The following is a 15,968-nucleotide window of genomic DNA, read 5'->3' on the forward strand; positions in this document are numbered from 1 at the left end:
AATGGTACACATACTTAAGGGTTTCTACGTAATTAACGTAACTGATTAGATGTCACGTTTTCATTAGAGAAAATAAGGGGAGGGCCCCACCCCCGGTTGAAATCAGGGGGGCCGAAGAGGAATAATACTACACCTACGAAACTGTTATCTATAGTACGAGTTTAAACGTTTTCATTTGCCGTTTGATTACTATTACAAGGAAGAAAATAAGTCAGCCGTAGGTGCAAGTACGGTGGCTAGTACTGGGTACTTTATTCCGAGAAGAGTATGGGCGATGCCCGCACATGACCTACGCAGGCGAGGACGGCTACCAAGACCATGTGTCCATGTCAGTTTCTCATACGCCGCTGGCTCGGAAGAGCCTCATGAACCCAAAGGTGACGGCCATGGCGGCCAGTCCGCCCACCACCACCCGCGCGCACGACCTCGCCACGGGGGCCCGCCCGAGCACGGCGCCCACGCATCCGAACGCGGCCAGCGCCAACGTCGCGACGACCACCACCACGGCGACCCGCAGGTTGTAACCCACGATGAACCCGGCGGCCAGCAGCGGTAGGAGCGCCCCGACGGAGAAAGCCAGCGCTGAGGCCGCAGCGGCATGTGCTGGGCTTGGCAGCGCCTTCTCGTCGTCGCCGCCTCGCTTTCCGGCCTGGTCCAGCTCCGCGATCTCCACGTCGCGCTGGGAGCAGACGGACACGTACTCTCCGATGGCCATGCCGCACGCCCCGGCCAGTAGTCCCGCGAACCCGGACACGACCATGGCCCGGGCGTCGGGCTTGACGGCGCTGACGCCGAGCATGAGGGGGGCTGTGGAGACCAGCCCGTCGTTGGCGCCCAGCACCGCCGCGCGTAGCCAGTTGGCGCGCCCGGCGAAGTCGATGGATGACTCGGAGACGGAGTCGTCCACATCGCCACACATCACGGCCGGGTTCTCTGCGTCCGCCACGGCGGCCAGCTTGGTGCTGTTCACGGCCATGGCGACTGGGAGCTAGCGAGATGGTTGGAGATGGTTGGGTTCGGGGTGGTAGTAGTAGTGGTAGCGGTAGTGTGGCGAACACACGCTCCCCTGGCGTGGTTTTATAGTGAATTTGAGGGTCGTGCGTTGCGTTCGTGTGTTGCTGTGGGCATTGCCGGTCTTCTTTTTCACCCCCGGTGTTGGGATTTTCACCTTTCATGCCGCTATGGCTAGTGCGTACACGCCGCCAAATATTTTTCCTCTGGTATTGCGCGCCCGTGGCCGCCACGAGCACACACCTACATTAATCGATGCATTGTGCTTGCTGAGTGTACATCATATCCAAGGCGTTTACAATGACTAGCGATAATTTGGTCGTTGGTTCCTTATAGTCATTAACTCGCATATGATATGGATCACGAAAAATCAGCTAGAAATAGAAAAGGAACGGTAAATATCCATATATAAAGAAAAGAAAAAAAGCATATACATATAATAATAATAATAATAATAATTCAAATAATAGAAATTATGACAAAAAATATGAAACATTTCATCTGTAGATAGAGATGGAATCCGAGCAGTTTGGGGGTTTAGAGCACCCTCCGTGAAATTGGCTCCGACACTTTCGTCAAAAGTGAAAAGACTACTAATCGAACTCGCGGGAGAAAGCGTGTCATATACTAATTTATCCCATCTACTGACGAAAGATCACTAGTAGAAAAAGGGCCATTTGTCCCGGTTCTGGAGTTCAAACAAAAAAATTCAAAAAAAATCGTGAAATTTTATGATTTTTTTTGAATTTTTTTCTTCTGATTTTCAAATTTCTAAATTATTCTACAATTTAATTTCTAATCACCCCTCACCACTGTTCAATTTAACTTCTAATCACCCCCCATCATTCTAAATCATCTAACTTCCCAGCCAGTAACCTATCCTCTCACTACTCCAGCCTGAGCACGCTTAACTTCCGGGTTCTATTCTCCCTCGTTTCCAAGTCTGCACTTGTTGTTTTCCCGACAATAGTAAGATGTCAATCCTACTAACCCTCATGAGTTTAGCTTGAGCATGAAGTCACACATTTTACTGTTTGAGTTTGAAACTATTATTCTAAAAAACAATAATTATTTAGTAACACTAATATTTCTTGAGTAAGTAGTTTGACCAGATTTGACCAAAATTCAAAAAAATTGAAATAATTATTTAGTAATACTAATATTCTTTAATAATTATGTAGTAACACTAATACTTCTTGATTAAGTAATTTGACCATAGTTTGACCAGATTTAACCAAAATTAAAAAACTGAAATTTGAGCATGTCTTTTTTCCTTTTAGAATTTGAGGATTCTAAAAAATTGCAAACAGGCATATGGCCGTCAAAATCGGATGCGGATTTTCGTGCTGAACATTTTGATATATTATACGTTTTTTTCGACATCGTATGCAAAATTTATAGCCATTTTACTTTTCATGACACTTTTTTTGCAAAACATGTCCAAATTTAAGGTTTTTAATTTTCCTAACTAGTAGATGTAGTAATATAACTACATCTCGAAGGATTGTATATTTTGAAGTTTTTATCATTTTCTTTTGTTTTCTTCAAAACTGAAATGGCGATACAGGGGGTGGGTAGAGTTTGAGAAATGGGCCCTTTAGTCCCGGTTTGAGACACGAACCGGGACTAAAGGGCATCGCACCCTTTAGACCCGGTTCATATCTCAAACCGGGACTAAATGTCTAATCTTTAGTCCCGGTTTGAGACACGAACCGGGACTAAATGGTGTGATGCCCTTTTGTCCCGGTTCGTGTCTCAAACCGGGACTAAAGGGCCCATTTGAACCGGGACTAATGCATTTAGCCGCTCGAACCGCGACTAATGCTCACATTAGTCCCGGTTCGTAATGCAACTGGGACTAATGTGTATATTGCGTTGTGACCAAAGCCCTGTTATCTACTAGTGGATAAAGGTTAAGATTATTCATTTCTCGTCTCATTCTATATTTTCTGCTCCACGCTTGCTTGCTCCGATTCTAAATAAGTGTCACCGTTTTGATCTGAGGTTGAGAGAGTATTTACTTTCCAGTTGCATTAGAAATAGTGAAACCGCTTCCTAAGAAAACATTTTTTTCCGGTTCCTAAGAAAACAATTGACATTGTAAAAAGGAAATTCCTTTGTAGAGACTTTTAGATAATCTCTTCGCATAAAATGTGGACTTCAGACTCGCTATATGTTGATCTTTTTCTATCTTTCTTACGCATTATAGCCATTAAAAATGCATGTGAAAGAAGGCCGGATTAACCCTAAAAAGTGATCCAAAATTGGATCTGGCCTAAAATTCAGGATATATCCCATCCAAGATTTTACCCAACCAATAGTACCAGTAATTAAATCAAAAGCGGCTTCCATAAATATACATAATAGAAATGTGCGTGTATTATCCACACTAATGTTGTGGGTGGTTTGTTTCACGAAAACTGATGAGAATGTCCTTGCTTCAAAAAGAATTGACACTGGTGGCCAGGATCAGAGGCAGGCACACCTATATCGCATCACGAGTAATCCACAACACTCGACGGCCTTGTACACGAAGGCAGCCAGGACAACACCACACAAAGCAAGTAGATATAGCTTCCTGCAACACGCTATCAAAGGAGTAGACACATGCTAGGCATACTATGAAATAGGGTGTCAACTGGATAATCATTGGCTTATGGAAACATGAACGGCGGGGCCAAGGAGAGAGGCGCAATGGCGGCGCATGGGCAAAATCTTGGAGGGATGATAGACTGTGAGTGACCGTCAAGATTTGAGCTGATTTTCATTTGTTATACATGCCATCCATTAAAGATAGTCAAATAAAATCCCCTAGGGCTAGGGGCGGCCTCCTAGATTGGACCTTGTTAAGCATTAAGATTAACTCTAGCAGATGCTCCATATGTGGTCGATCAATATAATAACCGCTAGTATGTCGGTCATCACACAAAATGGCCCTCTAGAAAGTCGCCATATGCGTCGCGATAGCCATATGTTATGGACCTCGCTCCAAAAACGACCGCATAGCCTCTAAATATGGAGGTTGTGGAAGCCATGTTTGCAGCTCGCTCCAAACCCAACTGCCGGCATGGGAGGCAAGTTTCATCTCTTTCTCCTAACGCTATATGTAGGATGAGAATCAACATGACCACCCATCCACCATCGGCAAGGGGGTGACCGTCAACCACATGGCAAATAAAAGACGCGACTGCCTCTTCAGATTCCAGTGGCAGCCCATCATATGGTCACCACGCATCGCCATCATCTCCTAGATTGTTTGTGAGGCTAGGAGGCGTGTGAGCAGGCCAGCAACCGCGTATAAAAGCGCCCCTTGATGGTTGTTTGACACCTTCCCAACTACCCTTCTAATGGAGCCCATGGTGTCTTATACCGATGCCTCTCCTCTCTCCCTTATCCGTTCCTCCCTCAAGTGCCTCCCAATCCCGTCCTCTCCACCTCCAATCCACCACTTCATCATCCATGGCACAATGGAAGGAGCGCCGGGTCATCTTCAGTTTCGGGGACGAGAAGAAGAAGCCGGACCCGTTGGTCCCCTTTTCGGACTTGTACGATGTGGTGGTGGAGGAGCTTAGTGCTAGGGTATTTTATTAGTTTAATTAGTTAGCTATTCTATGAATGTAAGCCGCGATGTGACTATTTTTGCGCTACTATTATAGGAATGAGATCGGTGTTTTTTAATGTGTTCTATGAACCAAGTGTGTTCTTTTGAATTAGGGATAATTGAGGACAAATGTAGCTATGATCCAATGAGAGATGTGTCCTATTTGAAGAAATTTACGTAGATTGGTATTGATGATTCCGAGTTTGCGCATCGCCTCAACAACCTTTTTTTTTGCAATGCGCTCTACATGTTACAAAGACTGCTAGTATGGTATCTCTACTAGAGTTACTCTAAGCTCCACCACAAGACGCCAGAACTTCACTGTTGCGGGAAGTACGCCAAGTGACGGCGAGGCCAATACCATGAGGTAGGTTCACTAGTAGAAAAAGGGGCTTTCGTCGGGCCTGGCCAGCCTATTAGTCCCGGTTCTACCAAAAAACCGGGACCAATGGACGCATTCGTCCCGGTTCTTTAGCCCAGGGGGCCGGCCGGGCCTTGCGGGCATTGGTACCGGTTCGTATGGACCCATTTGTCCCGGTTCTAGGCATGAACCGGTACCAATGGGCCTCGCTCCTAGCCCACAAACATTGGTCCCGGTTCTTGGCTCAAACCGGGACAAAAGGCTGGGCTTTAGTCCCGGTTCCAGCCATGAACCGGGACAAATGAGTTGCCTATATATACCCCATCGCCGGCGAGCAGAGCACTCCATAGTGCTCTGTTTTTTGCTGGCCGGCGAGGAAGGGCATTTGGGTGCTCTAGCTCACCTCTTATGCATGTGAGGTGTTCGATGAAATGTCCGAGCCACACTAGTTAAGCTTTCTCCTCTCGAAGCTCGACCTCCGAGCTCCATTTTTTCCGAGATTTGTCTAGGTTTAGCGGTCCGTCACGCCCCGTCCTCGTCTTCACCGCCGTCGATCGCCCGCACCACCGTGGTGAGCCTCTTGTTCTTACCTTCTTTCTGAAAGAAAAAAAAAAATCTTACTTTAGATAGATACTTGTCTAATTTTCTTACTTTTGACACACATAATTATATATAATGCACGCAGATGAACCGACAATGGATGTACGGTGACAAACACACCTCCGAGTACATTAAGGGCGTGCATAGATTTCTCGAAGTGGCTGAGGCAAACAAGCAGAATGGTTTTAGGTGTTGTTCATGCCCTGATTGTGGGAATACGAGGTCTTACTCTGACAAGAAAATCCTTCACACCCACCTGCTTTATAAGGGTTTCATGCCACACTATAATGTTTGGATGAAGCACGGAGAAATAGGGGTTATGATGGAAGACAGCATAGAAGAAGAGGACGATGACAACTATGTGCCCCCTGAATACGGTGATGCTGCAACGAGGGAAGCTGAAGATCAAGAGGAATCGGACGATGTGCCCGATGATGATCTCCGCTGGGTCATTGTTGATGCAAGGGAAAAGTGTGAAAGTGAAAAGGAGAAGCTGAAGTTCGATCGCATGTTAGAGGATCACAAAAAGGCTTGTACCCCAATTGCGAAGATGGCAACACAATGCTCGGTACCGTACTGGAATTGCTGCAGTGGAAAGCAGAGAATGTTGTGCCTGACAAAGGGTTTGAGAAGCTACTGAAAATATTGAAGAAGAGGCTTCCAAAGGATAACAAATTGCCCGACAGTACGTACGTAGAAAAGAAGGTCGTATGCCCTCTAGGATTGAAGGTGGAGAAGATACATGCATGCCCTAATGATTGCATCCTCTACCGCGGTGCGTACAAGGATTTGAACACATGCCTGGTATGCGGTGCATTGCAGTATAAAATCAGACGAGATGACCCTGGTGATGTTGAGGGCGAGCCCCGCAGGAAGAGGGTTCCTGCGAAGGTGATGTGGTATGCTCCTATAATACCACGGTCGAAACGACTGTTCAGAAACAAAGAGCATGCCAAGTTGATGCGATGGCACAGTGAGGACCATAAGAAAGACGGGAAGTTGAGAGCACCCGCTGACGGGTCGCAGTGGAGAAAAATCGAGAGAAAGTACTAGGCACAGTTTGCAAGTGACCCAAGGAACGTATGGTTTGCTTTAAGTGCAGATGGCATTAATCCTTTCGGGGAGCAGAGCAGCAATCACGGCACCTGGCCCGTGACTCTATGTATGTATAACCTCCCCCCTTGGATGTGCATGAAGCGGAAGTTCATTATGATGCCAATTCTCATCCAAGGCCCTAAGCAACCCAGCAACGACATTGATGTGTACCTAAGGCCATTAGTTGAAGAACTTTTACAAATGTGGAATGGAAACGGTGTATGTGCGTGGGATGAGCACAAACAGGTGGAATTTAACCTGCATGCGTTGCTGTTTGTAACCATCAACGATTGGCCCGCTCTCAGTAACCTTTTAGGACAGACAAACAAGGGATACCACGCATGCACGCACTGTTTAGCTGACACCGAAAGTATATACCTGGAAAGATGCAGGAAGAATGTGTACCTGGTCCATCGTCGATTTCTCCTGACCAACCATCAATGTCGAAAGAAAGGCAAGCATTTCAAAGGCGAGGCAGATCACCAGAAGAAGCCCGCCATGCATACCGGTGATCACGTACTTGATATGGTCTCTGATTTACACGTAATATTTGGAAAGGGTCCCGGCGGACTAGCTGTTCCGAATGACGCTGAGGGACGTGCACCCATGTGGAAGAAGAAATCTATATTTTGGGACCTACCCTACTGCAAAGAGCTAGATGTACGCTCTTCAATCGACATGATGCACATGACGAAGAACCTTTGCGTGAACCTGTTAGGCTTCTTTGTCGTGTGTGGGAAGACAAAAGATACACCTGAGACATGGAAGGACCTGCAACATTTGCACAAAAAAGACAGCATGCCTCCAAAGCAGTATGAAGGTCCTGCCAGCTACGCTCTTACGAAAGAAGAGAAGGAAATCTTTTTTGAATGCCTGCTCAGTATGAAGGTCCCGACTGGCTTCTCGTCGAATATAAAGGGAATAATAAATATTTCAGAGAAAAAGTTCCAGAACCTAAAGTCTCATGACTGCCACGTGGTTATGACGCAACTGCTTCCGGTTGCATTGAGGGGGCTTCTACCGGAAAACGCCCGATTAGCCATTGTGAAGCCATGTGCATTCCTCAATGCAATCTCTCAGAAGGTGATCGATCTAGAAATCATACCAAGTCTAAGGAGTGATGTGGCGCAATGTCTTGTCAGTTTCGAGCTGGTGTTCCCACCATCCTTCTTCAATATCATGACACACGTCCTACTTCATCTAGTCGACGAGATTGTTATTCTGGGCCCCGTATTTCTACACAATATGTTCCCCTTTGAGAGGTTCATGGGAGTTGAGGGAGTCCTGGATTAGGGGGTCTCCGAACAGCCGGACTATCTCCATTGGCCGGACTGTTAGACCATGAAGATACAAGATTGATGTAACGCCCGGATAATTAGGCTACAGTAAAACTCTTCTAATGGTGCCATGTCATCCGTGTTACTGTTGCTAATCAAGTGGTAGTTCAAAATCATTGCAAATGCAAAATATGAATTAGTGACAAACACCCTAAGTTTTCAAAAGGCAAAGCGAAAATGTTCGGGGGTTGTCAAATATTGCACTGGTAATTATGGTGAAGCAAACACCATTTTATAAAATGCCTAAATGCCCTAAAACTAAATAAAACAGAAAGGGAAAATAAATAAAAGAAAGAGATTACAAAAAAAACAAAAAAAGGGGGGGGGGGAAGCCCCCTGGACCAGGCAGCCCAACCCACCCGCACGACCACCGCCCAACCCCCCTGGCCCGCAGCCAGCCTGGCCGGCCCAGCCGGCCCAGCTCCCGCACCGCGTCCCCTTCCCCTGTTCCCCCGACCCGGGTCAGAACAGGGCACGTCCCAGCCGAACCCCCCCTCGCCGGCGACGAGACGAGGGGATAAGGACGCCGACGCCGCGCCCCCTCGGTCTCTCCTCCCACTCGCCCCTACTCTCCCCTCGGTCCTTGCGCCTTCCCCCTCAGATCCACCGCGCTCCCCTTCGTTCCCCTCCGTAACCGAGCGCCGCCGTCGCCATGGCTGCGCCATAACCGCGGCCACCGGCCACCCCGCGCCTCGCTAGCACGTCCACGAGACGCGCCGACGACCTCTACTTCGGCTATGCCTCGCCATCGAGATCGAGGAGCACCGCAGGCCACGGATCGAGTCATCTACTTCCTCGATGGCCGCCGGCGATCCCCTTCCTCCCCGGCGAGCTCTGCTGCTCCTAAGCCACCACGGGTCTTTCTTGACCGCTCGGTGAGCTCCACTCCGTACTCTCCCCTCTCCTTCTTTGCCTCACTGCGCCCTAGCTAGCTGCCGCCGAAGCACCCGACCGCGCCGCCGCCTACGCGCGTCGCCGGCGCCCTTCCGGTGACCAAATGGTCACGGGGCCGAGTCCTTTGTGCTCAGCGCGTCGCGCAGGTCCTTCCTAGCCTTCCCTTTCACCCCGAAGCGCGCTGTGTCACCATCTTCATTTGACGCCCGAACCGCCTCGCCGCCGACGAGCTCGTGGCGCTCGACTCCGACCACCACCGCCCCTACAACCACCCCCACTCACTCCGCCGTCGTCTTGCCGTTCGAACGCGACCGGTCCCGCTCGATTTGGTGCCCTATGGGCGAAACCCGTCACTCTCCTGAGCCGCGCCGCCGCGGAAACGGACTCGCCGGCGTCTAAACGCCGGCCGGCTGATGTGGCATGCGTGGGGTCCACCCCCTGGGTCACTGCCTGTGGGCCTGGGGGCCCCAACTGGCCAAGTTGACCGGGTCAACTACGCTGATGTGGCAGCTACTGCCACTGACATGCGGGCCCGCGTGAGTTAAAACATTTTGTAAAAAGATAAAATGCTAATTATTTCATTAATTAATTTAGTTAACTAAACAGTCACTGACTACTGGGTCCCACCCACTAATTAACCCAATTATTAGTCTAAAACCCCCTTGTTATTACCCTGTCAATGACATGTGGGTCCCACTAGACCCACCTGTCTGGTTTGACTGGTCAACCGACCAGTTGACCTGCTGACATCACCCTGATGTCATGCTTGCGTCATCAGACACTGTTCTGGATAATGTTGGCTTTAGATAAATAATTAAAATCAGAAAATGATTTAAATCTTTAGAAAATCATATCTTTTAATCGTAACTCGGATGAAAATACTTTCTACATGAAAGTTGCTCAGAACGACGAGACGATTCCGGATACGCAGTCCGTTCGTCCACCACACCCCCCTAACCTATCGAGCCCGCAACTTTCCCCCTCCGGCTCCTCTGCCCGAAAACACGAAACACCAGGAATACTTTCCCGGATGATTCCCCCCTTGACCAGTACCACCTTATACCACGTTAGGGCACGCCTAGCATCGCTTCTTGACATGTCATGCATCGATATGCATCTGTTTACTTGGTATTCATTATTTCTTCCCCCTCTTCTCTCCGGTAGACTACGAGACCGACGCTGCTGCTGCCCAGTCCGACTACGGAGTTGACGACCCCTCTCTCTTGCCAGAGCAACCAGGCAAGCCCCCCCCCCTTGGTCACCAGATATCGCCTATTCTCTTCTATACTGCTTGCATTAGAGTAGTGTAGCCTGTTACTGCTTTCCGTTGATCCTATTCTGATGCATAGCCTGACAATTGTTGCTACATCTGTTGATACCTTACCTGCAATCCTAAATGCTTAGTATAGGATGCTAGTTTATCATCATTGGCCCTACATTCTTGTCAGTCTGCCTTGCTATACTATTGGGCCGTGATCACTCGGGAGTTGATCACGGGTATATATTATACATACATACATACTATACAAATGGTGACTAAAGTCGGGTCAGCTCGAAGAGTACCCGCGAGTGATTCACGGATTGGGGGCTGAAAGGACCTTTATCCCGACGGCCCTCTGTGTGGATCTTTGTGGCGGAGCGACAGGGCGGGTTGAGACCGCCTAGGAGAGAGGTGGGCCTGGCCCTGTTCGGCGTTCGCGGATACTTAACACGCTTAACGAGATCTTGGTATTTGATCTGAGTTGGCTACGAGCCTATACGCACTAACCATCTACGCGGGAGTAGTTATGGGTATCCCAACGTCGTGGTATCAGCCGAAGCACTTCAGACGTCAGCGACGGAGCGGCGCGCGCCGGATTGGAACGTAAGCCTGCTCTTGTATTAAGGGGGCTAGTTCTGCTTCCGGCCGCCCTCGCAACGTGCAGGTGTGCTATGGGCGATGGGCCCAGACCCCTGTGCGCTTAGGTTTAGACCGGCGTGCTAGCCTCTCTGTTTTGCCTAGGTGGGGCTGCGACGTGTTGATCTTCCGCGGCCGGGCATGACCCAGGAAAGTGTGTCCGGCCAAATGGGATCAAGCGTGTTGGGTAAGTTGGTGCACCCCTGCAGGGAAGTTAATCTATTCGAATAGCCGTGATCTTCGGTAACAGGACGACTTGAAGTTGTACCTTGACCTTATGACAACTAGAACCGGATACTTAATAAAACACACCCTTCCAAGTGCCAGATACAACCGGTGGTCGCTCTCCCTCAGGGATATGAGGAGGGGATCGCCGGGTAGGATTATGCTATGAGATGCTATTTGGAGATGCTACTTGGAGATGCTACTTGGAGGACTTCAATCTACTCTCTTCTACTTGATGCAAGACGGAGGCTGCCAGAAGCGTAGTCTTCGATAGGACTAGTTATCCCCCTCTTATTCTGGCATTCTGCAGTTCAGTCCACTGATATGGCCTCCTTACACATATACCCATGCATATGTAGTTTAGTTCCTTGCTTGCGAGTACTTTGGATGAGTACTCATGGTTGCTTTCTCCCCCCTTTTCCCCCCTTTCCTTTCTTTCTGGTTGTCGCAACCAGATGCTGGAGTCCAGGAGCCAGACGCCACCGTCGACGACGACCCCTACTACACCGGAGGTGCCTACTACTACGTGCAGCCCGCTGACGACGTCCAGGAGTAGTTAGGAGGATCCCAGGCAGGAGGCCTGCGCCTCTTTCGATCTGTATCCCAGTTTGTGCTAGCCTTCTTAAGGCAAACTTGTTTAACTTATGTCTGTACTCAGATTTTGTTGCTTCCGCTGACTCGTCTATGATCGAGCACTTGTATTCGAGCCCTCGAGGCCCCTGGCTTGTATTATGATGCTTGTATGACTTATTTATGTTTTAGAGTTGTGTTGTGATATCTTCCCGTGAGTCCCTGATCTTGATCGTACACATTTGCGTGCATGATTAGTGTACGATTGAATCGGGGGCGTCACAAGTTGGTATCAGAGCCGACTGCCTGTAGGAATCCCCCTTCCACACTCCTTGGCCGAAGTCGAGTCTAGACATTGCAAAAACTTTTGCTAACTTGGCTGTGTGCCTTACGGGCCCACGTCGCCATCGGGTGGTATTAGGATCTTTTACTCCTCGACATTTACTCTGGGACTCTGAACTCTTTTCTACTCGGGTTAAACGAATTTACTAACCCTGACATTAGGATCCCGTTACCACGTTCACCCCAAAGTTGGATAAGCCATAGTTATTCTGTAGGATAGCATTTTGAATAGTGCCCATGTTGTCATTTGACTCCATTGAAACATCTTTGTTTTCAGATGGAACCCACGAGGCAGGTCATGCGCCACACTGCGGCCATTGGTGCCTCAGGATCACCTGCTGTGCTAGCTGATATGATGACCTATCTGGGTTATCGCTGGCACCTTGAGTACACCGTCTACGAGGAGTACCAGGACTTTAACCAGGAGCAGTACCGTGCCATCGTCCACCTCTACTCTCGGGAGTATGAGTCCACTACCGTGCTGCACACCGCTCATGGTGTTGGAGTGACCATCGAGATGGCAGTCCACGATGGTGCTCATGCCGCTCTGACACGTCTTCGTGGAGAGTATCAGGCGTTGGACACTTCCCCTTTCAGACACATTCCTATCGCATCTGACGTTGGCGCGGAGGGATACTACACTGCCGCCTACTCCACCATCACCCGAGAGCCCTTCCACCATCAGCGCCTGGTTCTGCATGCTGATGGGCTGGACCGAGCTAACAGAGCTCTTCGCCACGAGTTGTACACCACTCGTCAGCACCTTTACAGGGCTCTGATGCTGTTGCACCCCTTTGTCCGGTCTGGACAGCTGCCGCGTTCTGCGATCTACCCAGCCAGGACTGTGATGCCCCACGGTGTCGGATGGCCAGAGGTGGGAGGCTACTCTCCCGCACTTGGTCCTCTTCTGCCACCTGAGCGTCGGGTTCTACACCAGAGTATCCGCGGCCCCCAGGCCACTGACGTGGAGGACTATCCGTTGCCTCACTACCAGCTGTCAGGTTACAGCTACCTTCACAGTACCTCCTGGGACTGATGTAGTCTTGCTCATTAGTATTAGATGCATTCGCGAGCCTGCGTGCCGCCTATAATGACTTAGTCTATGTACTGGATCTGTGTACTGAGCTCTATGTCCGACCCCTTTTGTAAGTTATGCCGACTATCTATGTGGTATCTGTCGTGCTCCTTTCATTATGCATGTTCATCATGAATGATTCTTGTCTATGCAAATTTCTCAATACTGAACTACCCCTGTTATATACTAGCAGGATGGTTAGACCAGCTGGTCGTGGTCGTGGTGGCAACTTCCCACCACCGCCTGAGTACATGGCTGGTATGATCCAACAGCTTGAGATGAATCGCCAGTTCATGGAAAACGTGATGGCTCAGTTTCCTCGCCCCAATATGAACCAGCATCCAAACACAACAACTCTGCAGGATTTCATACGCCTCAACCCAAGTGTGTACCGCAGCTCAACCCAGCCGCTGGATGCTGATGATTGGCTCCGTGACATCACCTATGAGATGGAGTCTGCTGATGTAGCCCCTGCCAGCTATGTCACTTTTGCTTCCTTCTTCCTGAAGGGACCCACAGCTCAATGGTGGGACAGCCACAGGCGTGCTCTACCAGTTGGAACAATCATCACCTGGCCAGACTTCCAGGCTGCTTTCCGTGCCCGCTTCATCCCCCAAGGAGTCATGGACCGGAAGAAGCGTGAGTTTCGCAACCTCACCCAAGGCAACAAGACTGTTGAAGCTTATCAGCGAGAGTTTCTGGACTTGTCTCGCTATGCTGAAGAGGACATTGCAACTGATGCACGTAGGCAGGAGAAGTTCCGTGACCGCCTTCAAGCTGACATCAAGCTCGCACTTCTAGTGCACGACTTTGCTGATTTCACCACCTTGGTGAATAAGGCCATCAATGTTGAGACTGGTCTGCAAGAACACCAAAGCTCTCAAAGGCGCAACCGTGACACGGGCTCATCTTCGGGCCCGCCCTCGCAGAAGCGTAAGATATGGATCCCGAACAGCATGTACCGTCCAAATGCACCAGCCCCAAGGCAGTCTTACGCTGCACCTCGTCTGCCTACTGCTCCAACTAGGCAGCCAAGGCTTCCAGCTCCGCCACCCCAAGCTCCTGTTCCCACTACCAATAATGGCCTGTGCTACAAGTGTGGTCAACCAGGTCACCGTGCTAGGGATTGCATTCAGAATCAGAATCAACTGGCCCTTCCAGCCGCTGGCCGTGGAAACAACCAGACCCGCAATAACAATGCCAAGTCTTATGGCCGTGTTCATGCCAACCACGTTGATCTGAATGAAGCTCAAGACCAGCCTGCTACTGTGATGGGTACACTCCTCGTAAATTCAGTACCAGCATCCGTTTTATTTGATACTGGTGCATCGCATTCATTCATGTCTGAAGATTTCGCATTCATGCATGGCATTAAAAGTGAAGACATGAATGCTTCACTATTAGCACACACCCCTGCGGGCCAATGTTGAACCTCCATGATTTGCAACGACGTCCCCGTTGAAATCGAAGGACTGGAATTCCTTGTCTCACCCATCGTACTGAAGTCTTGTAGCATTGACCTCATTCTGGGAATGAATTGGTTAAAGGCGCATACTGCCTCTATAGTTTCCGCCACTAAGACCGTTCATCTGCTACACCCTTCCGATGAAATAGTCACTTACCGAGCTCATCTGGTGCAAAATGCCGAGGCAAGGCTCTATGCATTGAATGCATTGAACGCTGCACCACTCGAGGGTATTGAAAACATTCCTGTCGTGCGTGACTTCCTCGATGTCTTTCCAGAATAACTCCCAGGGATTCCCCCTGCTAGAGCTGTCGAATTCGTCATCGACTTGAAACCAGGCACCACTCCTATAGCCAAGCGACCCTACAAGATGCCGCCGCATGAACTCCTTGAGCTTAAGGAGGAAATCGATAAATCTCTTTGAAGTGGTTTCATTCGCCCAAGTTGCTCTCCTTGGGGAGCACCTTCTCTCTTTGTCAAGAAGAAAGATGGGACAAACCGATTGGTCCAAGACTACCGTCCTATAAACCAAGCTACCATTCAGAATAAGTATCCTCTTCCTCGGATCAATGATCTGTATGATCAATTGGCTGGTTCATCAGTGTTCTCTAAACTCGACTTGAGTTTGGGTTACCACCAGATCCGTGTTCGTGAGGAGGATATCCCTAAGACCGCCTTTGTGACTCGTTATGGTTCATACGAGTACACCGTCATGTCTTTCGGCTTAACCAATGCTCCAGCCACCTTCTCTCGCCTGATGAACTATATATTCATGGATTACCTCGACAAGTTCGTCGTGGTTTATCTGGATGACATTCTGGTATTTTCCAAGAACGAAGAGGAACATGCTGAACATCTTCGTCTTGTGCTGGAAAAGCTACGAGAGCATCAACTATACGCCAAGTTCTCCAAATGTGAATTCTGGCTTCCCGAAGTAACCTATCTCGGGCATGTCATCTCTAAGGATGGTATTGCCGTCAACCCTGAACGAGTCCAGGCTATTCTCGATTGGACTCCTCCGAAGAACGTTAAGCAAGTCAGAAGTTTTCTCGGTCTCGCCAGCTACTGCCGTCGATTCATCGAGAACTTCTCCAAGATTGCCAGGCCTCTGACTAACCTATTGCATAAGGGCGTCAAGTTCCAATGGACAGATAAATGTCAGGAAAGTTTCCAGGCACTCAAGGACAAGTTGACTTCTACCCCAGTACTAGCTCCTCCTGATACTAAGAAGGACTTCATCATTTACTGCGACGCTTCCCGTCAAGGATTAGGCTGTGTCCTAATGCAAGAGCGCAAAGTGGTTGCTTATGCCTCTCGGCAATTGCGCCCTCACGAAGAGAACTACCCAGTTCACGACCTCGAACTTGCTGCTGTCATTCATGCGCTAAAACAGTGGCGACATTACCTACTCGGTAATCGTTGCGAGATCTTCACTGACCACCAAAGTCTGAAGTATCTGTTTACTCAGCCAGACCTGAACCTCCGTCAGCAGAGA

At 49.2% G+C, this 15,968-nt stretch overlaps 1 protein-coding gene across 1 annotated transcript; it reads right to left on the reverse strand.

The window, feature by feature from the left end:
- Positions 1-67: 67 nt before the first annotated feature.
- LOC119351906 (vacuolar iron transporter homolog 5-like) lies at positions 68-1,028 on the reverse strand. Its single transcript, XM_037618682.1, has one exon. The coding sequence runs from the start codon at positions 974-976 to the stop codon at positions 338-340; it is 639 nt and encodes a 212-aa protein (XP_037474579.1). The 5' UTR covers positions 977-1,028; the 3' UTR covers positions 68-337.
- Between the last annotated feature and the right edge of the window lie 14,940 nt (positions 1,029-15,968).

Source organism: Triticum dicoccoides, chromosome 2A (assembly GCF_002162155.2).
Source record: "Triticum dicoccoides isolate Atlit2015 ecotype Zavitan chromosome 2A, WEW_v2.0, whole genome shotgun sequence".
Taxonomy (NCBI): Eukaryota; Viridiplantae; Streptophyta; class Magnoliopsida; order Poales; family Poaceae; genus Triticum; species Triticum dicoccoides.

Excerpts from the sequence above, each read along its gene's own strand:
- LOC119351906 (XM_037618682.1), bottom strand. The coding sequence starts at position 976 with ATGGCCGTGAACAGCACCAAGCTGGCCGCCGTGGCGGACGCAGAGAAC.